Raw genomic sequence first — 27,325 nt, forward strand, 5'->3', positions numbered from 1 at the left:
TACGCCTCGTGTGACGTCCGTATTACAGCTTTCAAAACTAGAATGCACACTCATCTGTTGTACAAACGTATAGAAATATTTCCAAAAATGTTTGCCGTGCGCTGCATTTGCCAGAACGCGGCATACGCACCTGTCAATGTATCGGTCCACCCGCAACACCGCACACCGTGCATTGCTGTGCGAACAAACACGCACACACACGCACACACATGCGCACACGCAAAATCATCCGTCGGCAAGCGTTCGGGGCGGGAGCAAAATCGCGGCTTAGCCGATTTCCAGTTCAACCCTCCCCAAAAGCAGACGGTCCTCGCGTGCGGTGTGCGTGTGCGTGTGTGTGTGTGCGGGTGTTTTGTGTGTTGTGCGCGAATCTTTTCTACGGTCGTCGTTTCGATGGGTGTCGTCGTCGGTGTACCTTTCTCGGTGGGTCCATCCGTCTTATTTTCTTCTACCGTTGTGTGCTACTGCTGCTGTCCACACTCCACCCCACCCCTGCTTGCTTCCAATGTGCCGTAAAGTCGTTGTTTGCTTTGTGGTGTGTTGCAAACTACATTTCTGTACTTTTTGCCAAAGAGAAGTGGAGAGGGGAGTGCCAGTGTGAGAGGGGATGTGATTAGATGGCTGCAAAAATCGTGGAATACCAGTGAAGAAGTGAAAAACGCAATCGAGAAGCAAAAAAAAGAATAAATGAACCAGTGTGCACGTGAAATACACGATGTAAAGTTTTGTGCAAAGTGCGATCATTGCAAACACCTTCTCTTAAGATAGAGATTAAAAAAGGAAGGGTCGTCGGGTGAATGGTGTGTGCCCGCTAATGTCTTTATCTTTATCACCCTGCCATCGTCTGATCCGATTAGTACGTGCAGTCAGTGCAACGCGGTACAATGCAGTAAAGTTGCTGTCCACTTGTGTCCACAAGCCAGCCAGAGGCTCCAGCGGACAGACGAAACACTTGACCCCAAACTCGCCCAAAATCCAAAACGCAGCAGAGCACGGTCGATTGGAAAAGTGTGCTGTGTTTCTTCTTGTTTTTTGCAAACTATTTGGGCACCAAAAAACACGGCTACATAAAAAAAAAACATCGATGACGTTGGCTACTTTGTTTGGCGACTTCCGTGCCCGCGTGTGCTTCTATGTGTGTGTGTGTGTGTGTGTGTGTATTGCCATTTGATCGGGCTCAACAATAACTGTTTTACGTAATCCCCCGCCGGGGCTCTTTCGAATGTAACAACGTGTTTGCTCCCTCTACCCCCCCCCCCCCCCAGACACATTACCCTGCCGACACTGCTGATTGGCGAACGATTGGCATGGAACGTACACTTGCAGCACACTTGAAGCGACACTTGCAATAAGTTGTTTTAAACACTTCATACAAATCAGCGTCCGCCTTTTTTGGGCTATTCTGAAAAAAGCTTATACCTATTGAGCCATTTTCCAATTAGAATTATTACCCCCCCCCCCCCCACCATTTTCACCCAGCATAATTAGCATAATATTGTGCTATGTTTTAGTCAAACTTTGCCACCCTTGGAAGACTGATGACCCCACGCCGTTAACCACGATTAGTTTGGATGAGTGGCTTCCGGAATAATTCAATTTTTCCACAGTCTATCATTTTTACAGTTTAGCCTTTTTTACGCCGTTCACAACCCTATACACACTCACGCACCTTACGCTCATCAGGTGTTAATTTGGAATGTTGGACGATAATAATGGTGCCCGGTCGTAATGGCCTGGCCACCAAAAATTATCATCAGCAGCACGAAAAACCAACCAACAGTCTAGCGCACACTGAAGGAGCTCCCGTTTGCCCCTAGACACGTGCGATGGGTGCGAAGGAAATGACACCTTTTTCTTTTAGCTTTCCACATTTTTGTTCCGGTGGAAATAGTTTATCGTTACTGTAGAGCCCGAGACGAGCGTGTGTCTCCTCCGAGCAAAGGAGCAACTTTTTGGAACTGTTTGCTCAACACAGCTTTTTGGTGTTGTTGTTGCTATTTTCCCCCGTTGCTAGTAGCAGCCCCTCGTAGAGTGGGGGACCTGTGGCACCCACAAATCGCCTACTGCATGCTCTCTGCTCTCCGAACGGCTTACACGGCGGCTCAAGAACGAGGGACCATTATAGGAGTTAAAAGTGCCTCCTCCAAATCAAGAAACCCAGGAACCACCACAACACAAGGAAACCCTTATCATTACGCTGGGATCTACTTAAAGGTCGTGCTTGGAAGAAAAAGAAAAAAGAGTCGAAAATGAATCCTTCCTAAGGAAGAAATGCCCCAGTGCCCTAGAGACTAGTGGCGGGAGCTCGGATTCGGACCTACCTGATTCCGATTCCATGTTCAGAATCAATTCCAGAGCCGATTCCAATGCTGGAATTGATTTCGATTCCAGAGCTGATTCCGAAGCCGATTCCGAAGTTGGCTCCGGAATCGGAAGCGACCTGGGAGTCGCAATTTGTGCCGGTAACGGAATCAGAATTGACTCTAGAATCGGAATTAGCTCCAGAATGGGAATCAGTTCTTGAATTGAAATAAGAAGTTTCAGAAACGAAATTAGTCCGGGAATCTTCAATGAGAATGGATCGTTTACAAGTAAATTTTGATTCTTTGCGGCTATCATCAATACGTAGTAGCATCTTTGTATCCAAACGTCTATTCTTATGAGGATCCCAAAACGGGCTCCGATTTCGAAGCCAATTCTGATTCCGCAGATAGTTCCGGTTGCGGAACCGGTTCCGATTCCGGAGGCGATTTCCATTATGGAGCCGATTCCGATTCCTGAACTAATTCCGGAGCCGATTCCGACAACTGATTCCATACCTACTATCCGGAATGGATTCCAGAAAATTTCGGTGCTAGCCGGAATCGATTCCTAAGAAAACTTCGTTTTTCCCACCACTACTAAAGACCTTTTGGAGCCGGGTTGAGAGTGTTTTACCGGAACCAACGAAGGAACACTTTCCCGGTTTTGGCCCTCGCCGTCCGTTAAACTCCCCGGTAAATTTCACCCTAAATAACACCTACTACAACTTTGCAATCTTGCTTCACCAGTGCCAACATTGATGACTTTAGGTCACGCTACCCGCCGTACCTTAAACGAGTCGCGGCAAACACTATGGGCTGTTGGTTGGACAGCTTGGATTGCAGCTAGCTTGTGCTGATAATGTCTTGATTAATGAAGAACTTCAAGATGAGAAAAAATGGGAAATTTTTGGAATGAACCACACCGTTACCTTTATCATCTCCACTTAAGCATGAAGACGAGCCTCGTACAAATGCCAAGAAAACATCGCACCAAAACCTCCCTGTACGAATTCTTCCATTCATTCGCTGTACCACTATCCCTGTTCGGGCTTGTCCCAGTGGCGCCAAGGGCAGTACACGCGAGCGAACACATGGTGAAAACGGTCCCGTGGGCATCTCGTCGCACGGTCTCCGAAACCGAAATCACGTTGCATTTGTTGACGGGCGCGCGCGCCTACCTCAGATTTCGCTACCGCGATTGTGTGTAGCCGGCGGAGAGAGAAGGGCGGCCCCTTTGCCACACGACGTCATCGTTTTATTACGTTACGGTTTCGTGTGCGGGTGATGTGATGTGTGGCCATCGGCCCGGTTTTTCCATCTGCAAAAGCCCTTGGGCAGGGTGGAAAGCGTCGCCACACACGCCAAGGTGTGTCCAACGTTCGTCGTTTCAAGGTCGCTAAAGAGCCCCGTCATCGAAACAAAACAAAAAATTGGGCTTTTATTTAGCATCGATTTTCTATCGAGGGTCGGGGCTGGTGGGGGAAAACTGAGTTAGGAACAGTGAAGGGGGGGGGGGGGGATTGGAACAGATTGGTAGTAACAGTTTTGTGCTGCAAGCGTGTCGTGCTACTTGTGTTGTGTGCTTCGAGCAAGATGGTTTATTGCCTGCAGTTTGTCGTTCGTCTGTGTTTTTGTCCGTCCTCCCCATGTGCTCTCTGTGCCTGCGGTTGCTTATAAAAACGTTTCATCAATTCAACTCCACAGCAATAGAAAGTTCCCGAAACAGCAAGCAAAAGGTGGTCGGCCATACTAGGAAGTGATCTGTGGGTGCATTACAGTGTGTGTAAAGGTCGGATCAGCAGCGCGAAGAAAAAAAAAAGAAGGAAACCATGCTCCAGTGGACCGGGACACCGCGGAACTGAACTGGATGTGTGGTGCGCCAATCGCTCGTTCCACGTGCTCGTGCGTCCAAACTGCCCCAAGCCTGCCACGTGAACCGACTGCAGACTCCCATTGCTGCAGAGTGAAGAAAGAGGGGACGGGGAAGGTTCAATTCGATCCAGCTGGGAGGAAATAAGCATCATGACCACCACCACGACCTACAAACCGAAGGTAAACCTCAGCGAAGAGCTAGGCGAACGGCACGGCCGCGAGATCGAGGATGACTTCGGTGGCAAGGGCATCGCGGTGGTCGTGCCGGATCGGAACGCGAGCGCCGCCGCCATTGAACTGCAAGCCGAGGCGGCCGCCCATCAGATGATCCTGGCGGCGGCTGGGTCCGCCGCCACCGTCTACCTGACCGAAACGTTCTACATCAGCTCGAAGAAGAACACCGTGTTCGAGGTACGGCTCACCGACAAGGGCCTCTGTCTGAAGAAGCAATCGAACGGCGCGACGAAGGAGCAGACGATCCCGCTCAAAGACATCATCGGCTGCCGGTGTTTGCGCAGCAAGCGCCGGTCGCGCGGCAGCTCCTCCTGCACCTGCGCGTCCATCTCGAGCTCGAGCCAGCTGAAGGTGGTGGAGGAAAACTCGGGCGAGCAGGACGAAACGGACGTGAGCGCGTATCTGTACATCTACGCCTACATCCTGAAGCGCAGCCGGCGGGGTGGGTTCCGCGAGCGCACCACCATCACGCTGCGCTTCCGCTCGTTCGACCGGTACGAGGACAACAACCGGGAGGCGCAGAAGTGGCGCGCCTCGATCAAGCAGCTGGTGGCGGGCGAGCCGGTCCAGAAGCCGGTGGCGTACCAGCCGCGCGATACGCGCAAAATGCTGATCATACTGAACCCCAAGTCGGGCTCGGGGAAGGCACGGGAGATGTTTCAGCAGCGCGTGGCGCCCATCTTTGCCGAGGCGGAGATTCCGTACGATCTGCACATCACGAAGAAGAGCAACTGGGCGCGGGAGTTTGTGCGCGTGCGGGATGTGTACCTGTGGCGCGGGATCGTCGTCGTCGGCGGGGACGGCATCTTCTTCGAGGTGCTGAACGGGCTGTTCGAGCGGGAGGATTGGCAGACGGCGATCGACGAGCTGCCGATGGGGATCATCCCGTGCGGGTCCGGCAATGGGCTGGCGAAAACCGTGTCCTTTCTTTATGAGTAAGTGTGAATATGTTGTTAATCTATCGTTTCAGCTTTTATTGCCGTTTGGTTTCATAATTTTATCGTTGATCGTTTCACACCGAGGTGTAGATGAGATGATGCCGCCCGTGAAAATTGACTTTTTGACGGCTTTCAAGGCAAACTGCGCTGGGCAAGGTGGGCAGACGGCAAACTGCACAATACAGTGCAATGCACACGTTGATGACGGTGGGACAACGATAGAATTTCTAGCATTAGGTCACACTTGGCCCCCGCCAACGGTCGTGCCCGGTTGTCATGTACAACACAGACACTAAATTACAGTAGTAGGACGCAGTTTGTTAAAATATCGTTGCATCATGCAAAGGGACAGCCACCCCACAAACACTGCCTTCATCACAGTGCAATAATTCTCCTGCCACAGACGCATTAGCGGCACGCAAACGATTTGATTTATGTACACACGATTCGCACCAGATAATTTACACCTGGGGTGAAATGGATGGTTGTTCCATGCATTGCCGCTCCTATGTATGCATCCCTGCAATTGGGACCCAGAGGAGGAGAATAATTATGCGCTTAAATAATTGCAGCAAAAAGGGAAATTAATGGGAGGAGGGAAAACAAAACCACCCCACAAACATGGGTGTGGAGTGTGTTGCCCTTGACTCTTGACTGTTTGGGTGTGTGTGTGTGTGTGTGTGTGTGCCTGTCGCCAGTTTTTCCAGTGACCGGAAGTTGCACTACGAGGCGCGCTAATGGCACTCTAGAACGCGAAGTGGATGGCCGTTTTTTGCGTGCACTTGTTAGAATTTAAATGTAAAAAACAAATGTTAAAACAATAGGATAATCCTATACGCGTGTGTGTGTGTGTGTGTGTGTGCTAATCCCGGTGTTCCGGTAACACTTTTTAAATTGAATTAATTAATTGAAAAACGAATCGTGCGGTGCGAAAAAATTAAAATATCTAGTAAGGGCCGGCCCTGCATTATTCATGGCCATTTATCTACCACTAAAAATCTCGCTGTTACCATCCGAGCCGGCCACAGTGCGGTGTTCGGTATGTCAAGCCAATTGTGTGAATATTTATTGCCCCCCACCCCCCTAGAAACAACAATATTGCACGACAGATGCAGAAACCACGCTTGTTGTAACCAATTTATCGGACGGTTGTGTACTTCCGGTGTGCGAAATGCGATTTTATTACGATTTGCTGCACGAAAGAGAGGGTCGTCTAACGGGGGATGTGTTCAACGGGGTTTATGTCATCGATTTATCAATCCGTGTAGTGCGCAAAGGGGGAGACAAAGAGGGAGGATAGGGAGAGCACAGTTGTTTGTGTCCGAACAACTATACTCGATGCTCGATGCCCGTATCGTGCCGTTGTTATATTGCAATGTCATTTCTGAGCGTAAAGATAAGAGGGCCACGCTTACTGTGTTTAACCCACGTAGTCAGCGTATGTGCCTTGCTGGGAAGGCTTTGAAACCGATAGAGATGTCCCATGGCATGAGTGTTTTTTTTTGTTCTGGAAGGACACGCAAACCCTTTTTTTAACGTATCTTTCCATTTTAAAAAAAAACGGGGCTTTGGGGTGTATGTGTTGTGTCGCGCTTTTGCCTGCTTACTCTCGGAACGGAAATTATTGCGTTTTAACGACTGTGTTATACGCTGAAGCGATAAAGCCGACCCAACGGCCGATTCAACTGCGTTTCCCTTTGGTCACCTTGAAAAATCTCCGCTACCGAGGGTTGGTTGTACACTGATCAATTCACCGTACACATGGCAGCACCCCCTTTTGTCGTCGTCGTCGTTGTTGTTCCTGCTGTACATGATGGAGTAAAGTGATGCTCTTTCACTTGATCAATTCACCAAAGTGTAGGCTCGCCCTGTTGCAAGCGACGATCTCTTGCTTGTTTGGTGCAGGAGATTTCTCTTTGTTTGCACGCACACTCACAATTGTCACGTTTTCATCTGATTTATTATGTATCACCTCACCTCGTGTGTGTGTGTGTGTGTGTGTGTGTGTGTGTGTGTGTGTGTGTGTGTGTGTGTGTGTGTGTGTGTGTGTGTGTGTGTGTGTGTGTGTGTGTGTGTGTGTGGTGTGTGTGTGTGTGTGTGTGTGTGTGTGGTGTGTGTGTGTGTGTGTGTGTGTGTGTGTGTGTGTGTGTGTGTGTGTGTGTGTGTGTGTGTGTGTGTGTGTGTGTGGTGTGTGTGTGTGTGTGTGTGTGTGTGTGTGTGTGTGTGTGTGTGTGTGTGTGTGTGTGTGTGTGTGTCTATGGCTTGTAGGGAGCACTAATGGGAGAGAACAAAACCATTCGTACGTGAATAAAACGGTTCTCGTGTGTGTTTCTTGCAGTGAGGGCAATCGCGAGGAGCTTTTGCTCCGAGACGCCCTGTGCAATGGTGCACGTGCAATGCCTACGTTCAAGGATGATCGTAATCTTGCTTTTGTTGTTTATTATTTAACAATTTACTTACGCGTGCCGGATTACCGATCTCGGTAGGCGAACGCTGTGACTAGCATAGGGTGTTCCGCTCTAGTTTTGAACAATTGTAAACATTTAACCTATTGTAAAAGTTCAGTTGGATTTTCATCACATATTTGTTAGTTCTTTTGCTTACCATTATATTGACTTAACTACGACTTTAAATCTCAAATGCTATTTCAATGGGGCTTTTGTGTAACCCTATGATGAGGTTTTCTACACTCATCTTCTTCTTCATTGGTGCAGCAAGAGCTTGTTCGCAGTAGGCCTAGGCCTGCCTAAGCCATAACATACGAACTTAACATTCTGCAACTGTGTAGTGATGTTAGAATTAGTCGGCCCTACGAACATAGGGGAGAGTCCATACGGGATTTGATTCCATGACGTGCATGTTGTTAGGTCGTGTGATTTTACGATTGCAATAAATGGTCGGCCCTATTCTTCACGTTCCATACTATGCTATCACAAATGTGGCAACCGCACTAAAGATGAGTAATTCAGAATATTCTAAGATTCATGAAACTCTACCAATGTTTTAATCTGTATAGAATCATTAATGTTCTCTCAAAAAAATAATCAAATCTCTAAAAATTCAAAAATCTCCAAAGACTTATGATTTTCTAAAAAGGTATAAATGTCTCTCTAAAGATTTTGTCTGTTTTGAATCGATCTTTAGTTTAGAGGAGTTTGCAATTCACCTCAAGACTATGTGATACCTTTACTATCTGTCTTAAGAACGATGCTTAAAACATATCTTAACGAATCTTAGCCTGGCTTGTGAAACTTGAACCCATGGCGGCTGCACACTTTTGCGATGTGTCAAAATCGTTTGTTCTGTCTTGTGCCAGATAAAGTATGCCATGGTTAAAGATTCAAGCCCCGCAATCCCTACGGAAGTTGCAAAAGTTGATGCTTTAGGCATTGATGCTTAATATTATATTTTGTTCTAGAGATTAATAAATCTTTAGAGATATACAGGCCTTACAGGGTTTTCTACGACTATAGGATGATTCCCATAATTTTTGGGCTCGTCTCTCGATTTATCCATCGTATCCCATAGATTTTCGGTTTGTTCCCACAATTTATTGGTATCGTCCGATTGAACATCAATACAATAGAGATTCATATATTGTTTAGAGATTTATGAATGTTTGAATGATTCCTAGAGATTAAAAATATCTTAGAGATTCGATTCGAGATTAGACTCACTCATCTCTGAAGATTCGTATGAATGAATATTTACAAAAGATTCACGACAACACTAAACCGTACTGCATTGTTTGGTGCTGAATTGTTCCATCATTTCTTAAAAAAATATTTAATTGTTTAAAACCCTATGATTCATACTGAACATTTTTTTTGGCTATCATTGAAGCCAGAATTCAGGATTACAGTAAAACCTCACTGGTTGATAAAACCAATGCGCACCAACACGCGGTGGCAGATTAACACAAGGCGTGGCCCTAAGCGGTCACACGAATGTAGGCCGTTCTGAAGAGTTAAGTAGATAGTTGTATGAGAGATTCTAACCCAAAGATTGAAAAACAAATTTACTTATGAATGGGGGAAGTGGGTTTCCTTTCTCGGAGCCCCTCGAGGCCTCGGAGCTCACGCGGCCTCTTAGTTTGCGTAGTGCGTAATCCACCTCTGCCAATTAATGAGGTCGTACTCGATAGTTGGGGACATACAAGATTTGATGCGAAACTTTGCGATCTAAACTGTAATACATCGCAAGGGCTATGCGTATTAGCTTCATGACAACAACTGTGCTGGCATTTCTTGCGGTCAAAGTTGTGTGGTTGGCATTCAAGCCAACCATGGTGGTGCTAACTAACGAATAACCCAAATAAAACAGTCTCAACCAGTGAGGTTCTTCTTTATACGGATATGGTCACATCTATTAGTACAAAAAAATCATAACGGTCCAAAAGTACAACGGAATAATACTCTGTAATTCACAATTCCTTCACACGCCGGTTCGGCAAGAATATCAATATTAGCTTACTGTAATGTTCATTTGAATTTACGTTGAACAGTATAAAAACAGCAGATGTATTGTGACGCAAAAACAAGTCAATTTATAATGCGTAAAAGAGCAAATATCGCCGACTACCACAGAAAACTCAGTTTACACACTTCAAAAAGCATGACAAACAATTAGTAGAGCTTATTAATTTGCATTTCTTGGTGTGTGTGAGTTTTTTTACGCGTTTGTTTTACGCCACAGCACGAAAACGGGAAGCAAAACATTCGAATAATCCCGGATGCGCAAGAACGCGAACGCATACAACAGCAGAAGAATCGGCGCAAAAAAGGGGAACCTGCTTGATTAGTCGGTAAACACAATTCCCCCGCGTCTCGTAGAGCCGCAAATGCAAACACAATTCAACATCATTTGCGTCAGGGCACAAACGCAGCCAATGATCAAGCATATTTCGTCATCACTCATCATTGCTCATCCTCACAGCCCCCGTCATCGAGGGTGAGGAGTGATTGTCGACAGACACAGTCGTTCGGATGTCCGATAACAGTCGGAGAATGATATGATTTTATCTCCCTGATGTCGATGGGTTGACGCGTATCCAAATGTGACAAGATATGTGTGTGACCAAGAACAAACCCTAAATGGTGCCTAATTCTCGGCTCCCGCGCCGACCAATATCAATTCATTACGACGGCACACATGGATTTTAATGTGCAGGTAATTGTGGTTTAGGTGCGCTGGTGTGTGCTGTGGCCTAGATCTGTCCCCCCCCCACCATAATGTGTGGCTTACCCCAAAAATGTTTACCACTGTGGAGGGCTTTCATTATGGGCGTTGGGCCGTTTTGGGGCTATTCCAGTCCTGTCCTGTGTATTGATTTTGTGTTCAGAATCGCCAGTGAGTGGCAGCAAAAGAGAAGAGCAAATTTCGACCGCAAAAACCGGCCGCACCGGATCTGCCACCTCTTCTTCGTCGGATATCCTTCTCAACACCTGCGACAGGCACGGTAGAGAGCGGGTGGCGATCGACCGGGTGGAGCTACTGAGAGACAGAGAGAGGTTATGAACATTTATTGACACGACCATCGCTAAAAACAGCAATAAAAAGGCACTCACTCTCTACCACCACCATGCCCGCCGCAGAATTGTGTGCAGCCCTCGGTTGAATTGGCCATTTTCATTTCAAGAGGTTCAAACCCACTCGCAACCCCCGCTCCAAAAAGGGCAGACAGGCAGCACCTCTGGGCAGCACTCCAAAAAAGCATAATCGGACCGGGGAGCGTCCTCCGCGCAAAAGGGCACAAAACTGTGGCACGGAGACACGAAGCTCGGCGGGAGCTTGTTTGATCGATTTCGTTCAAACCACCACCTACCGGCAGAAGGGGATTACATAACGTGCTTTGGGCTCTCTTAGCCGGTCTCCCGATGGCATCGGGCCAACACCACCAGTGTGCCACCCCAAAACGATGGATGTGGGAATGTCGCTCCGATCAAGCGGGGGGGTGGCGGGGGGAAATGCTGTCGAACCGAACTTGATAGAAACTTGTGCGGCAGGCTTTGGGAGCAACTAAGTAGGCGAGCACTCTAGAGGCAAAGTTTGCTGAATTTTCCCACAGCAGGGGGGGGGGGGGGAAGGAGAGGGGGGGGGGCTAATGCAACAGCGTTTTTTTTCTTTCTTTTTGGGATTTTGCTAACTACTCTAGTTTGCGTGCCTTGCACAACAACAGCGTGACATATCGCATCGTCACACCATCACCAGTCGCGAACGGTTCGATTTGTCCCGCTGATAAGATGAACCTTCTCCCTAATCAATGAGGACAGACAGGTGTTGTCGTTGTGCTGAGCTGTGTGTCCTCCTCGAGCGTACGATTTATGCCCCGGGACGGGGCCGGACTGTTGCTTCTCTCTGCAAAATGAGACACGGCTACATAGCTCCGCAGCCACCTGTTTGTTGTTAGATATGGGGATTTGATCGCTCAAGAGGTGGTGTACCAAGCCACCCGGCCGCGCCTTTGCCAACGTGCAAGACACCAAAGTATCGTGTGCGATAAGGTTGTTTCATCGTTACACTTTCCTTCGTTCTCGTTTTGCGAGACGTTTACGAAGAGGCAACTCGCAGTTAATCGATTGAGAACGTGCAATTTGATTTACTTTTCTCGCTCGCTCGTTTTTTTTCTATTAAATCTGTTCTGCTATCTTAACACATTCCGGGGCGGTTTTTTATCATCATCGTCTTCGGAATCCCCCCTTTTTTGCAATTACTGCTGTGTAGGTCTCCAGCCGTCGGCGCAGGGTAGGTCGTAATAATCACCTCGTTTAAAGTAATCCATTTAGCGATAAAAAAGGGCTGACGAGACACGTGTGAAGCAGTGGGGGGGGGGTCGTTATAGATTGGGCAATGTTGATCAGGGAACCGTAGATTTATAAGCATATTTCGATGTAAATGGGGCAGAAATGATAAGAGAGAGAGAGAGGGTGAAGTGGTAATGTTGGGGCTTATGAAGGAATGCAAAAAAATAATCGTTTGGTATGTAGGTTCAAGTAAAGGAAATAATATTGCAAGTTAATTAGATAGCCTGCAGGGGGTTTCAGAAGTTTTCATAATTTGCGAACACTTTCTCAACTTTTTTGTTAGAAATGGACTTAATGTTCACATTCAAATTTCTAATTTATTTGTCCTATTTGATCGGAGTTGACTACGGAGCCGATCCCGGAGTCGACTTCGAATTTGGAATCGATTGACTCCAGAAATGGGAGTAGCTCCGGAATGCGAATTAGTTCTTGACTTGAAATAAGAACTTTCAGAAGCGAAATCAATCCGGAAGTTTCCATGAAAATAGATCGTTTACAAGTAAATTTGGATTCTTTTCGGTTATCAATACGTAGCATCATTGGACCTAAATGGCTATTTTTTTGGAGATGCCGAAACTGACTCCGATTCCGTAGCCAATTCTGGAATCTACTATTCGGATCTACTATCCGGAATCGATTCCAGAAAACTTCGAAGCTAGCCGGAATCGATTCCGACGAAAACTTAATTTTCCCGATCACTACTGCATTCGGTAATGTTTATCGAAAGTTTCGTAATTTTATCATTAATTCTTGTTTCCTCCTTCTCCTCCATTTTCAGAGAGCCTTTCGAAACGAAACCCGTACTGGCGTCAGCTTTAATGGTAGTTAAGGGAAAACATTCCATGTTAGACGTAGTTAGAGTCGAAACTCGTTCCAATGTAAGTATCTTCGCGTGTTAGCAAAGCCTAAAAAACGTCTCCGCATTAAACGACTTGTCCCCGCTTCGTTTTGTTTTCTGTTGCAGATCATGTTCTCGTTCCTGTCGGTCGGCTGGGGTCTCATCTCGGACATTGACATCGAAAGCGAGCGGTTGCGTGCCATCGGCGGGCAGCGGTTCACCGTTTGGTCCGTCCACCGGCTGATCAGCTTGCGCACGTACCAGGGCAAGGTGTCCTACCTGCCCGCCCTTATCAGCCCCAGCGGGGCCGGCGGCGAAGGGCTGAACGGGGGAGGCGGTGGCATCGGTACGCTGAAGCACAGCGTCAGCTACAACACCACGCTCAACTGTCGCGACTGCCGGGCGGGGCTGGGCGGACAGGATGGTACGAGCGGAAGCTGCGACGCCTGTGATACAAACTTTAGCGACGTGCTGTCGCTCGAAACCGGCACCAATCTGGACTCGTTCCGGCCGCGCATCGACAGCTGGTACTCGGCGACGTCGCGCAAAAGCACCTACTTCTCCACGGTGGACAGTGTGTACGAGAGCGACAAGGCTTCGAACGACGATCCGACGCAGTGCGGCCCCAACGGTGGCACGGCATCGCACGTGCAGATGTACGGACCACCGTCCCGGTTGCCGGCCCTGACGGCGGCCATCCCGGACAGCTGGCAGACGATTGCCGGGGAGTTTGTGATGGTACACGCCGCCTACCAGACGCACCTCAGCACGGAGTGCTACTTTGCGCCCCAGTCGCGGCTGAACGATGGTATCATTTGGTTGCTGATCATACGGGCGGGCGTTTCCCGGTCGCAGTTGCTTTCGTTTCTGCTGGGGTTGAGCAGTGGCACGCATCTGCCGCTGCAGCCGAACGAATACATCCAGATGGTGCCGGTGTCGGCGTTCCGGATCGAGCCGGCCGGCACGAACGGCCACATGACGGTCGACGGGGAGAAGGTGGAGTGTGGCCCGATCCAGGGGGAGGTGTTCCCTAGTCTGGGGAAGGTGATGGTACCGAAGTAGGATGGAAGGATTGTTCGGTGTTTGCGCCTGTTTTGTCTTTTCCGGAGGGAGTTTAGTTTTGTAATCGTTTACATTTGTTACCAGCCTGAGTGAGGAAATGGCTTTGAGGGGGAAAACCGTTTCCGTTTCCGATGATAATTGTATTATTTTTGTTAGTATATGTTTAGCTGAGAGACAGAGATAGAGAGAGAGAGAGAGAGAGAGAGAGAGGTAGCGAATAAGATTACCATTTGTTTGAAGCGTCTTACAATACAGCTTAGAGTTGTATGTGTATTAGTTTTGCCAGTGTAAGGCATCAGGAAAGTTGCATTCCAAACCCAGGGGCAAGAATAGAGGCAACACATACATACACATTCGTGCCAAAACGTGTGTTACGTTCGGTTGAGGTCGACCAACAAAAAAACCTTCCGTTTTCGTATAAAATCGTTATGCGTGTGCGGTGTTACCTTGTTTCCGGATTTTTGTTCTGTACAACAACTCCGTTTGTGACCTATTTATGTACGTGCTGCAGTCACAAGATCAATTAGAAATGCGAACAAACTCATATCAGCATCAGCATCAGCAAGCAACCTGGGACGCGCGCCGCGTGCACCGAACGAACGAAAGGACAGGGGAGGCTGTTGGTCCCGGGTGGCGATTACGGAACGATAAGCAATGAACCAATTCTTAGGATGATACGTGCGATTAGGGTAAATAATGAATAGGGGGTTCGAGAGCGGGTTTGAAGTCAGTCCCGAAGTGGTGGTAGTTGAAGTAGCGTAGCAAACCAAACAAAGGAAAAGAAGCCTAGTGCAGAGGAAGGGGAAGGCGAGAAAGTAAACCAAATGTAGAGTGAAACCAGTTGATCGATTAATAGTAGACCATTTTAAAAACGTACACTTAAACCGCCGCCTCCCTCGCGTAAGATACACGCAACGCAACAATAGATTCTACTGCCCGGCCCTTTAGAATGGCGATCACGGGACGACGGTACCGGGCGCTTCAAACTGAACCACGTAAAACACATTAGTAAGAGATAGAGAGATTATTCGCCACCGGCGTAGCGCGCATAGATCGAACAACAAACAACCAAGCAATTTACTACTAGTTCATTGGGTGAAAGGATTACGGCGGTATATTATGATAATGTTTACACAGCTCTACGGGGTGTAGACGGCCACAAAGGGTGGAGGGGTGGGGAGGGGCATCATCTCCCACCCATTCGTAAGTTAGTAAAGGAAAGTGTAGGTACGATAGATTTAGTACGATTAACACCGTTTTTTCCAAGAGCGAATCAGGTTGTTCCTGCACATGTGGCTTACGCTATATCGATGCGCAGGAGCCCGATTACGGTGCGCACCAAGTGCATACAGTGCATAACAACAAAACAAAAAAGAACGGACTAAACAAGAAGGTTGTGTATGCCGCTAGGAAAATGGATTTCTAATGTTTTCCGGTGGCAAAATAAAACAAATAACTAAAGCGTTGCACTAGACACATTCCGCTGCCAATATTCCAACGTGCGGTTGCGCGCTTAATTGTACATATTTTTTCCACATTACAACACACAAAAAACACCTCTATCGTCGATACACACATATTTCTCTATAACGAAAGCGAGCTCTACCGATAGGAACCACTGTAGTAGTAGTAGTAGTAGTAGTTTGTACACTGTACACGTCTCTTAATATACCTCTACATCAATGATATCATATGCAAAAACACTCTTGCAATGCTGTGTAGGATAGATTGTGTTTAGAAAAGTGTTTTTCTTTCCTTTTCTACGCTCTTCCCTTTTTCTGCTCCTCATTCCTTTCCTCCAAATTGCCTGGGCTGTAGTCAGGAACACCAACCAGGGGAAAAGAGAGATAGTACATATTTCATACGGCGAACGCACATAAGCAAACCGGAGTGTAGTGTAGCCCCGTAACCCGCAAGCGGTAGAATCAAGAAGCAAGAGTATTGTTACAACTCGTTTACAATGTATTTCTTAGTCCTGTGGCGCCAACCACCACATAAACAATTAGACGTATAGAGACAAAACACAAACAACCACACACACACACACTAACCCAGCCAACCGTCCAAGGAAGCAGTTATTACAACACAAAGCAAACGCAAGCAACATAAGTTTAAGTGAAGATGAATATGACTGTGATTCGTTACGATCAAATGTGGGTTCAGTTGTTGTTGGTTGCTTGGTGTACCGCCAGGAGTGGGAGCGGGGTGGTGGTGGAAATGGCGGATTGTTTTAGCAAAGCATTGTTGTTGGTTTGTTTGTTTTTGGTTGTTGTTTTGTTATGAAATTTAAAATAAAACAGACAAATAAGAAGGCAAATTTGCACGACCCTCGTGTGCACCAGCGGGGGGGGGGGGGCGGTCTCATATTATAGCGCAGAGTTGGTGCTTTGTGTTGCTTGCTTTTTGGGCTGTTATATCGGATCATGTCCCGTGTGTATGAGGGAGGGCCGTTGGGAAGTTAGCAAGGAAATTTATTACCTATTCATTGAAATAGATGATAATTCATTTGTAATATAAATTGATAAAGAAAAACATTTAAAGATATGCATTCACATTTCATCAACGTGGTGTTGTCGAGTGTCGGTTGCGATTTGAAAGAAATGCATGCCTGCAGCTTGCCCTTCCACTTTTCGGCCGTGCTCGTGTTCGTTCGTTTTTTGGCGGGAATTGGGAGGGGAGGGGGCAGATGTAAACATTACCGCCCCTTCGCAGCAATCAACGTTCAAATGTCGACGGAGAAAGTCGACAAACGGTTGCGAATTAGCGAATGCCCATCCGTTTTATTGTTGACAGAAAGTGGCGAAATATAAAATGGATTTCATTAAAACATATTTGTATATGTCATAAAGTGGCCTCAAACAATTTTTAAATAAAAATCACTGATTTAAATCCCGCATCGACCACAGCAGTAAAAACACAATTTGACACATGCGGTTTTGACAGCTGGCCGAACGTCATAGACCACTGCCTCATCGATACCACACGCATACACACACTCGCACTCACAACACCACCTCGCGGCGGCTCGTCGTGCCGAGAAATAAGCACACGAAATTTCGGGGGAAAAAGTGCGTTGTTGTTGTTTCGCGCTTTCGGAAAAAAGTGTCGTGTTTCGGAATTGTTTCTCCAAATTGTCGCCTTTCTGCCAGCAGCAGCAGCAGCGAAGGGGAATCCTGCCTGGTCCAAGAATTCGTCCACTGCGCCCATGCCAGCGAACCGACGGAAACCGTAGCCGCGTACCGCCGTAGGAAATACATGTGAGAAATCGCCTCCCTCGAGGTGATCCGAGTAGCCAATTCCCTCAGCCTGGACCAGGTAGGTGAGAGCTAAAACGGGTCGAACGGGGGCTTTCCAGCGCAACAACCACGATGACATTGAGTATGCAGTTTTTGTGTGTTGCAATGGCCCGTTGACCGACGGCTAATTACCGTGTAGAGTCATTGTGGTGCTGTGCGTTTATCTTTCGGCCGAGACTGTTGCGGGTGAATATTCTAGACCTTTCGGACGGTGTTCTGCGACGGCAGTGAAGCCACTCTTCACATTTTAGTGACCACAAGACATACCCCCAGATGCAACAGTTTGTAGTAGTTGCGTGAGAAAAGTGAGTGTGGAAAAGGTTTCGATTTTCCCTGTTTAGCAGCAGTCAACACTATTAATTTGCTATCTACGCGGGCGGCGTAGATTCTAGGCGTTTTTGCTAATTTAAAGAGACGACCCTGAAACACCCTCCCTCTCTCCCGCAAACATGGTTGAAGTTGTGAAGTGGCCTCGAATGCGTTTATTAATTATACTTTCTCTCCCTTCTTCCGCTAGGTTGGCTTACGGGGGCACAGAAGGGCACACCAACACCACCACCACTATGGCCATCTATTGCTGGGGCAATACGGCCCACGGCGAGCTCGGTCTCGGTGGGATCGAGGAGGAACAGGTAGGGAGAGATAGGGCTCCATCCAACGGGAACCCCGTCTCAAGTTGAGCCCGTATTGATTGGAATCGATTTTTCTCCTGCTGCTGCTGCTGTCTGTTTGCAGGTGATGGTACCACGCAAGATGGATTGGTCGCAGGCGGACGAGGTGGTCCGGGTGGAGTGCGGCACCAGCCACACACTGTTCCTCACGAAGGAGGGCAAGATGTACGCGTGCGGCAACAATGATCACGGTCAGCTGGGCCACGACCTCGACACGCTACCGAACAAAAGGCCACGTATGTCGAGATTTAGTATGTAACTATTCTACCGCCACAATTCATCCACTCTCTTCAGCTCTTTCCTGCTTGTGGGTTTTTATTTATGTAGTTAAACAAAAACGCATCCCGAGGGTGCGATGCTGGCATTACTCCTTGCTTTTTGTGTTCTCTCGCACCGTTAACAAATCGGATTGGGATGTAGTAGATAGTGTGTGTGTGTGTGTTAATCACTCATTTCGTTCTCAACCAAGCCGTTTGTTTTTGTTTAATCAAACACCATTTCACTTGCAACTGGTTTCAGAGCGGCTAACGTCGCTGGAAAATTACATCATCACTTGCATCAGCTGCGGTACGGCCCACTCGCTAGCCCTCACCAACTGGGGCCAGGTGTTTAGCTGGGGCTCGAACGCCGTCGGCCAGCTCGGCCACGATGCGGAGAACGGACGGCAACCAACGCCGCGCATGATCAAAGCGATCGGGGCCAAGCACGTGGTGCAGATCGCATCCGGCCAGTATCACTGCCTGGCGCTCACGAACAACGGCGAGCTGTACGCGTGGGGCTCGAACTCGTACGGCCAGCTGGGCATCGGGACGACGAGCGAAAAGGTGCCCATGCCCACCCTGATCCAATCGCTGGCCGGTGTACCGATTGCATTTATAGCCTGCGGTGGCAATCATAGCTTTGCTGTATCCAAGTAAGCGATGCTTGCTGTGTTGCTTGTGGCACCATATGCTGCGAACGAATGCAAACGAATGACACACGTCAATGTGACACTTTTTTACGTTGTTCTTTGCAGATCGGGCGCAATATTCGGCTGGGGTAAAAACACCTTCGGCCAACTGGGGCTGAACGATCTGAACTCGCGCTGCTACCCGACCCAGCTGCGTACGCTGCGCAGCCTCGGCGTGCGGTACATCAGCTGCGGGGATGATTTTTCCGTCTTTCTCACGAACGAAGGAGGCGTGTTTACGTGCGGTGCCGGCACGTTCGGCCAGCTCGGGCACGGTAGCTGCAGCAACGAGATCGTGCCGAGGAAGGTGTTCGAGCTGATGGGCAGCAAGATTACGCAGATCGCCTGCGGGCGGCGGCACACGCTGGCGTTTGTACCGTCGCGCGGGAAAATCTACGGCTTTGGGCTGGGCGGTGTGGGGCAGCTCGGGATCGGCATGGTGGGCAACCACAGTACGCCACAGATCGTGCGTGGACCGTGGGTAGGTTGGAGGGAGGGCGCCAAAATGAACCGTGGGCACTAAATGAACTCTTCCCCCCGGTTTGTCAGTTTAAAACAGATTTCCAACCATCGGACTGTGATGAAACGCAAATAATCGTGAATCGCATATTTTCCGGCGGAGATCAGTGCTTCGTGTCGCTGCTGGGAGGCGACGAGTCGGCCGATTTCCGTGTTTATGAGTGAGTAGATGAACGGGTTTGCGGATTTTTCCTTTTTTTAAACACTCCTCGTCTCTCTTTTCCTTGGATAACAGTGACAGCACACAGATTCTCTCGCTCTCGCTGGAAATGGGCAAAGAGCTGGCCAAAATAGAGCCCGAACAAACGGTCGAGCTGGATGTGATATCGTCGGTGGAAACGATCTTCAAATCGCTCGCCTGCCTGAACGGCTCCCTGCTCCTGCCAAACGACGCGCACCTGTGCTGCACCTCCAAGCATCCGGGCGTGGACATGGGCGCGGCCGAGGAAACGTTCGACCAGATACGCAAGATCGAGCGGGAATCGATCCGCCAGCTGATACGCGACTCGATCGAGTCCGACCTGCTCGGTGCCTTAACCGCTTCCCCCGCCGACGTGGAGACGCTGCGCATCTACCTGCTGCTGCCGCTCTACCACGAGTTCATCAACCCGAAGCACTACCAGAAGCTGCACGCGCCCTTCAGCAAGGCGGTGCTGCAGCTCGCCAAGAACGCGTACGAGATCGTGGTCGGCTGGTGGGCCAACCAGTCGCGGGAGTACTTCGAGCGGATGGTGGAAAACTGCAAAAGCGTCGTGCTGTACATCATCAACTTTAAGTTTCCGCGCGTGGAGAGCCCGGCCGGGTCGGAGAAGCCCCACCAGCAGGAGCTGCGGTACGATCCGCACCTGGCCGCCATGCTGGACATGCTGGCGGTACTGTACTGGATCAACCACCAGAAGCGCACCCAGAAGCTGCCGTACGAGCAGTTCCACATCAACGAGATCGACGATCTGATCGACATCCGGCAGGACTACTTCCGCTGGACCACCGACGCGAAGGGGGTCACATTTTCGCTCTGCAACTATCCGTTCGTGTTCAATGCGTCCGCCAAGATGCTGCTGCTGCAAACCGACCAAGCAATGCAGATGTACCAGGCGATGCAGAGCGCCGCGACGGCCAGCTGGCTGTCGATGCTGTACTCGCCCGCCGCCAATTCCGCCGCCTGCCAGTACATCGTGCTGAACGTGACGCGGGAAAACATCGTTCAGGACACGATCCGGGAGCTGTCGCACTACGCGGCGAGCGATCTGAAGAAGCCAATCAAGATCAAGTTCTGCGGGGAGGAGGCGGAAGACGCGGGTGGCGTGCGGAAGGAGTTCTTCATGCTGCTGCTGCGGGACATTCTCGATCCGAAGTACGGAATGTTTAAGTCGTTCGAGGAATCGAACGCGATCTGGTTTACGGAGGATTACTTCGACAGTGATGATAGTATGTTCGCGCTGATCGGCATACTGTGCGGGCTGGCGATCTACAACTTTACGATCATTGCGCTACCGTTTCCGCTCGCGCTGTACAAGAAGCTGCTGGGGGAGGAGGTCGATATGAAGGATCTGCAGGATTTGGCCCCGACGGTGGCACGATCGATGCAAAGCATACTGGACTACGAGGGCGGCGATCTGGAGGAGGTTTTCGATCTATGCTTTACCACGACGCGGGACTACTTTGGTGAGATACAGACCATTCCGTTGAAACCGAACGGAGAAAACATTCGACTGACGCAGGGAAACAAGTGAGTTTTGTGCAGTGGCCCACATGGGTGTGAGGGAATAGTGGTGGGAGCTTGGAATCGGAATTTACCCGATTCCGATACCGTGTTCGGAATCAATGCCGGAGACGATTCCGATGCTGGAATCGATTCGGATTCCGGATCCGATTCCAGAGTTGATTCTAGAATCGGGTTTGGCACCGAAATCCAGAATCAGATCCGGAATCAGAATCGGGATAGTAGGTCTAGAATCAGTTTCTAAAATCGATTCCGTAGTAGGAATTTGCTCCGGAATCGGCATTGTATACGGATTTGTGTCCGGAATCGGCTTTAGAATAAGAATCGATTTCGGAATTGGAATAGGTCCGGAATCCAATTCGGCTCCGGAGTCAGAATTTGTTACGGAATCAGAATCGGATCCGGAATCAGAATCGGATCTGGAATCGGAATCGACCTGGTAATTCCAATTTGCTCCGGTAACGGAATCAGAATTGGCTCCAGAGTTGGAATTGGCTCCTGAATGAGAATCTGTTCTTTAATTAAAATAAGAAGTTTCAGAAGTGAAATCAATCCGGGAATCTCTATGAGAATGGATTGTTTGGGAATGGATGAGTAAATTTGGATTCTTTGCGGCTATCAATACGGACTCAAATGCTTATTCTTATGGAGATGCCGATTCCAGACCGATTCTTATTCAGAAACCGATTCTGATTCTGGAGCCGAATCCGATTGCGAAGCTGCTTCCGATTCCGGAACCACCTCCGGAATCGATTCCGGGCATACTATCGGGAATCGATTTCAGAAAACCGATTCCGAGCCGATTCCGACGAAAACTTAATTCTTCTCATCGCTAGTGGGAAAATTTATAATTGTGATTTGTAATCAAATTTTTGTTTTTTTTTTTTCTTCAAAAACGTGTTTTAGGCAAGAGTTTGTGAATCTGTACATTGACTACGTGTTCAACAAAGCGGTTGAAAAATCGTTCCGACAGTTTCACGCAGGCTTTATGCGGGTCTGTGGCGGGCGCGTAATGAAGCTGTTCAAGGCGCACGAGCTTATGTCGGTGGTGGTCGGCAACGAGGAGTACGACTGGAACGTGCTGGAGGAGAACGCGGAATACAAGAACGGTTACACGTGCGGTGATCAGACGGTAAGTGGGGGGCGGGTCCAATTTCTTGTCATCTGCTACAAGCGATACACTGGTTTCTATTACAAACTCCCGGCACTACTGCTGTTGTGCTTTGCATTGCAGATACGATGGTTCTGGGAGGTGTTTCACGAGCTACCGCTGGAGGAGAAGAAAAAGTTTCTGCTCTTTCTTACCGGCTGCGATCGTATCCCGATTATGGGTATGAAAGCGATCAAGGTAAGCGTTGCTGCTGCTGCTGCTGCTGCTGCTGTTGCTTTGCGTACTTGTCCAATCCCCAAATGACTTTCAACCGTTTTTCAATCGTGTTTTCGTACGCAGATATTCATTCAACCGACGCCGGACGACAAATTTCTACCGGTGGCGCACACCTGCTTCAATCTGCTCGATCTACCTCAGTACCAAACGAAGGAGAAGCTCAAGTACAAACTACTACAGGCAATCCAACAGACTCAGGGTTTTAGCTTGGTGTGAAAAAGGTACAGCGGCGTCCTTTTCCCCCTCCATCTTCATAACTCCCTTTCTCGCTTTGTTTCTCTCTGGGACCCCTTGTTTTAGTGTATTTCCGGTGCGCAAAGACCCCAGAGATCGTTCGGATTTGTTTTTTTTTTATTTAACTATGCTATGTGATGTTTTTGATAATGGAAGATTACGTAAAGCTCTGAGATCAAACCTCTATCGTGTTACCGGTTTTTTTTTACTTTTCTTCCTTTCAATTAGTGCCTTTTTCTTTCGTTCTTTCGGGTTGAATGTGAGCAAAAAAGCAAAATGTGTTCTCAAATGATGGACTTGCCTAATTGACGCGCCTAGCACCGCGTGTGTTGCCATCGGTTGTGTGTTGTTTGGTGCTGTTGCGCAGTTGTTGATCGAATCGAAACGTACGTACGGCAATAAATGAAGGAAAGCAATATTAACAATTTACTGCCTCTTTTTTGTGACTTGCTTGGCGCGGGGTGTAGGGTTAAAACGTATATTTAATATTTTTTGTTCTTTTTTTTTTGGTACACAATTGCCTTCTCCTCCTTTTCCTCCTCCGCCTATGGCCTTGTAAACGATGCGTGCAAACGGTGCAAGCGCGTACACACATAGAAGAGAGGATCATAAAAAATAGCGAAGAAGCTGCCCTAAGAGTAACGTGATGCGCGTGTAATGCCACTACAAGTTGTGCACTCGGACGCCTGGCACGGGGACTAGCCACAGGCGGACTACTGTGGGATACGGTCCCGCAGGTAGGACATGATCGATTCCGTCCCCTTTTCCAATATTTGATGGCGCGGCTGCCGGAAACTGTTACCAATCAGCTCCAGCGTACTGGGACAGTGAAAGAAAGTGTAAGCAAATACACCAATAAGGTCTGAATAGTGGCACTTACGTGATGTTCTTCAGCGTTCCCAGTACCGGTGGTACGTGCTTGATGTTATTATTTGCCAGATCCAGCGTGGCAAGGCGCTTCAGCGCACCGAGCCCGCTCTCCGTTGCGTCTATCTCCTCGATCTGATTACCGCTGGCAAGCAATATTTCCAGCCCGCGCAGCTCGTACACACAGTCCGGTATGCGCTTGAGCTGGTTGCTGATAACGTTAAGCTCGCGCAGCGTAACCAGCAGGCCCACCACCTCCGGCAGATCGGTCATCTGGTTGTTCGAAAGGTTAAGGTAGCTAATTTTGTCAAACTGCGAGAAAAAGGCCGGCACAGTCTGCAGCAAATTGAAGCTCACGTTCAGCTCCGTTAGCAGAGACGATAAATGCGTTATGCTGAAAGGAGTAATGGTCTGAATTATTGTCTGCCTCTATGCTGTCTCGATCGCTGCCACCTTACCCCGACGGTACAGCCGCCAGCTTGTTCTTGCTGATGTCCACATTGTACACGCACGCTTCGAGCGCATCGAGAAACACCGCCTCCGGTATGTCGACCAGCGCTTTGGAGCACACGATCAGCGCACGGCCCTTCCGCATCTGGTACACATCCGGGAAGGTGCTCTCCGTGAAGAGGGAATTTTTCACCACCGCTGTCGACGCCGCCGCTGTTGCTCCCTTCTGTCCCCCATCCGGCTTGCCCGTGCCGTCCCGCTCGCGCAGCGTTTTCAGTATGCGCTGCGTGCCGCACTGTATGATGTCGCGCCGGATCGACCGGATCGGGTTGCCCTCCACCTGCAGGCTCACCAGATGGGCCAGCGTCGACAGGCAGGAGGGCAAGCTGCTGATCGTGTTGTTGGACAGGTCGAGCCGCGTTAGGCTAGCGAGCAGCGCGATCTCGTCCGGCAGCTTCTCTATCTTGTTGTCGCGCAGATCGAGCACCTTCAGCTGGGGCAAGTTTTCGCAAAAATCGCCCGGCAGCGTTTTGATGTAGTTGTTCGAAATGTGCAGCTCCTTCAGCGCCTCGCAGCCGGTAAAGTCGGGCAGCTCGTCGATGTCGTTGTGCTGCACGTAGAAACACTCCAGCCGGCGCAGCTCACCCATCACCGGGGGCAGCTTCTTTAGGTCGTTCTTGGCAAGATCGAGCTTTTGCAGTTCTAGCCGCCAAGGAAGGGGTTTTATTTTAGACGAAATATATGTTGCTTTATCAAGCTTACTTACTGCGCAAATTGACGATATCGTTCGGTAGCTCCGTTAGGTGATTATTGCTCAGCGTTAGTTGCTGCAACCGAACCAAAAACCCAACGCCACCCGGCAAAGCGTTAATGCTGTTGAAGGAAACATCCTACAGCCAGGAGCAGGATTAGCAATTACAGTTACAAGCAGTTGAATTACCAATTAGTCTACCAATCTTACCAACGTTTCAAGCATGATTAGATCGCTGATGTTTGGGTTCATCTCCGCAAACTCATTGTGCGACAGGTTGAGGTGCTTCAGCTCCTTCAGCTGAAAGAAGCTCTCCGGCAGCTCGGTCAGCTTGTTGCGGGCGACGCTGAACTTCGTTAGCTTCGTTAGGGCGCCGATCCCGGCCGGCAGACTTGTTAGTGCATTATCTTGTAGCTTTTTTTGTTGAGTAAATTTTAAATTAGGAAGAACTTATTAATATGTTAATTATTTGGTTAAAGGCGGTTATTGGGAAATAATCGATAAAAAACGCTCCCTTACATTCAGCACAGTAAGATCGACGAGATTCTGTATGTTTTCGCTGATCGTAGTAAGCGTGTTGGAGCTCAGATCGAGCGACGTTAGCGACCGTTGGTTCCACCAGCTTTCCTCATCGTTCGTGCGCTCCAGATCGTATCGTACCTCCTTCTCGTTTTCGTCCGAATCGCTCAAATTCCATACCTTTTCGGGCACTGAGGATGAGAAAAGAGAAAAACGATTTTTAATGAAAATTCATCACAAAAATATGATTGTGCACAGCAAAAAAAAAAAATCCCCAACGAAACACTGTGTTTTTGCTTCACTGCGTTACCGCGTATTTTCCTATATCTCCGCTTAGGATAAGGAATGTGCGTTCTGGTTCGTCTCATTGCCACCGAGCGCACTGGCTGGTTGTGTACTAACTTGTGTAGGCAGCTGGTCTATCTCTCTCTGCTATCGATCAGCAACAAAGGCGAAGTCCCGGTCCTTTCAAACGGAACAAATGAATTAAACGCCGTCAATCAATAATCGTTTTGCGCGAAGGATATACTACTGCTGCAACCAAGACCACGACCGACGCGGGTACTTCGATTCCCTTCCGATGGCGCCCGTGGACTGGTGCTGGTTGGACCCACCGGGTGTTGTTTCAACCGCCCCAGAGTGCTGATGCTCGCTCCCCCGGGATCAATGAATCGTGACATCATAATCATGGCACGGGTTTGTCGCCGATCTTCAAAAATAGGGCAGCTGCCTCTCTCGTCCCCGAAAAGCGATCCAATTTCCGATCCGATATGAAACCAATATTCCAATATTGTGGCGCCAGAATGTAAATCACGGCCAAGCGCTCTCGACCGGAACGTAAGTGGTTTCGGTCGGTGCACGCGCTTGGGTTGGAGGCTGAATTTTGTCATCGATCGCTTCACTCTCCTTCGATGATGCAACCGTAACGCAGACGCTTCGACGAATGCCATGCAATGGTTGCATTGCAGCAGTGGCCTGTGCTATTATTTAACCTTGGTGTGCTGTTTGGCAATGGTGTATGCCTCACCAGCTCGCTTGTGGCCACTTACCCGTTGCTAGTCCTTTCCCGGACAGATTCAGCACGCCGCTCTTTAACGCTTGCTTGATGCGGGCCCGCGTAAGTATCTGGTTGTCTTCCTGCTTGTCCTGAAAGTGAAACACGGGATTTAGCTCCTGCTGCCGGATCCGGCTCCGGACGGGGATCTGTCGGTGGGCCTTCATCGTTCGGCTGATTTTTTTCCTTTGCACCACCACCTTGCAGCAGCACAAGTAGGCGATTATCGCGTTTTCACTGGCTTGCAGCCCGCCTGCCCACAACTCTGTGCCTTTCGCCCGTTCCGCCCCTCTCTTCTGGGGGAAAACAACGAACGGAAAAACCACAACAAAACGCAAGGCCAAACAAATGCCTACGCACACACCGCCAAACGCCACAGGGCAAGGCGAGGATTTTGTAGTTCGAAAATAGCTGCATCTCGCTCACTTTCTCTAGCCGTCCTTTACTCGCTTGCAGTGCTCGTTTCGAGAATAAGCTTTTGTGCCCCTCCCCCTCTCCTCCTTCCCACCAAGCACTTCGTACGCCTTTCTCCATATTCCTTCTCGCTCGATTTGTCGTGTCGTCTCTTTCGCTCATGTGCAAGCGTGAAAAAACGTAAACAAACTCGGCGGTGATGTGAATTAGAAATGCACAATTTTGTTGATAATTTACATTGGAATTGACTACAGTTTAGTGCAAATGTTTTTAAAATTAATGAGTAAGGGCCGTAGGAATGGTGGGCAATGTCTTTTAAGGCGACCGCACGCCCGCAGCACCGCAAGCATGTGATCAGGAATGTTACATTAGGTGCCATGTAAGTTTTGTTTCGAAATTCTTAATCTTAAGATCAGATCAACAACGGGTGCTATTCTTCAT

General features: G+C 48.9%; 2 protein-coding genes across 7 annotated transcripts; one reads left to right on the forward strand and one right to left on the reverse strand.

Moving 5' to 3' along the window:
• The first annotated feature begins 196 nt into the window (after window positions 1–196).
• LOC121594329 (probable E3 ubiquitin-protein ligase HERC4) lies at window positions 197–23,015 on the forward strand. Of its 5 annotated transcripts, XM_041917471.1 has the most exons (13): window positions 197–423; window positions 4,008–5,344; window positions 12,929–13,028; window positions 13,115–14,021; window positions 17,887–17,978; window positions 18,082–18,268; window positions 18,537–18,930; window positions 19,033–19,447; window positions 19,516–19,646; window positions 19,721–21,214; window positions 22,115–22,340; window positions 22,443–22,556; window positions 22,659–23,015. In XM_041917471.1, the coding sequence occupies exons 2-13, from the start codon at window positions 4,326–4,328 to the stop codon at window positions 22,809–22,811; spliced, it is 5,232 nt and encodes a 1,743-aa protein (XP_041773405.1). In that variant the 5' UTR covers window positions 197–423; window positions 4,008–4,325; the 3' UTR covers window positions 22,812–23,015. The 5 variants fall into 5 exon arrangements, with proteins under 5 accessions (XP_041773405.1, XP_041773402.1, XP_041773401.1 ...); XM_041917468.1 differs by lacking the exons at window positions 197–423; window positions 4,008–5,344; window positions 12,929–13,028; window positions 13,115–14,021 and adding an exon at window positions 17,025–17,369 and having other exon boundaries at window positions 17,864–17,978; XM_041917467.1 differs by lacking the exons at window positions 197–423; window positions 4,008–5,344; window positions 12,929–13,028; window positions 13,115–14,021 and adding an exon at window positions 17,025–17,365 and having other exon boundaries at window positions 17,864–17,978.
• Window positions 22,816–26,811, reverse strand: LOC121594330 (leucine-rich repeat-containing protein 40). Of its 2 annotated transcripts, none has more exons than XM_041917472.1 (7): window positions 26,466–26,811; window positions 25,417–25,607; window positions 25,108–25,311; window positions 24,913–25,036; window positions 24,155–24,848; window positions 23,710–24,090; window positions 22,816–23,648 (listed from the first exon to the last, which is right to left on the reverse strand). In XM_041917472.1, exons 1-7 carry the CDS (start codon window positions 26,635–26,637, stop codon window positions 23,543–23,545), a joined length of 1,872 nt encoding a protein of 623 aa, XP_041773406.1. In that variant the 5' UTR covers window positions 26,638–26,811; the 3' UTR covers window positions 22,816–23,542. The 2 variants fall into 2 exon arrangements, with proteins under 2 accessions (XP_041773406.1, XP_041773407.1); XM_041917473.1 differs by lacking the exon at window positions 26,466–26,811 and adding an exon at window positions 25,819–26,091.
• Between the last annotated feature and the right edge of the window lie 514 nt (window positions 26,812–27,325).

The sequence above is a fragment of the Anopheles merus genome, chromosome 2L (genome assembly GCF_017562075.2).
Source record: "Anopheles merus strain MAF chromosome 2L, AmerM5.1, whole genome shotgun sequence".
NCBI classification, from domain to species: Eukaryota; Metazoa; Arthropoda; class Insecta; order Diptera; family Culicidae; genus Anopheles; species Anopheles merus.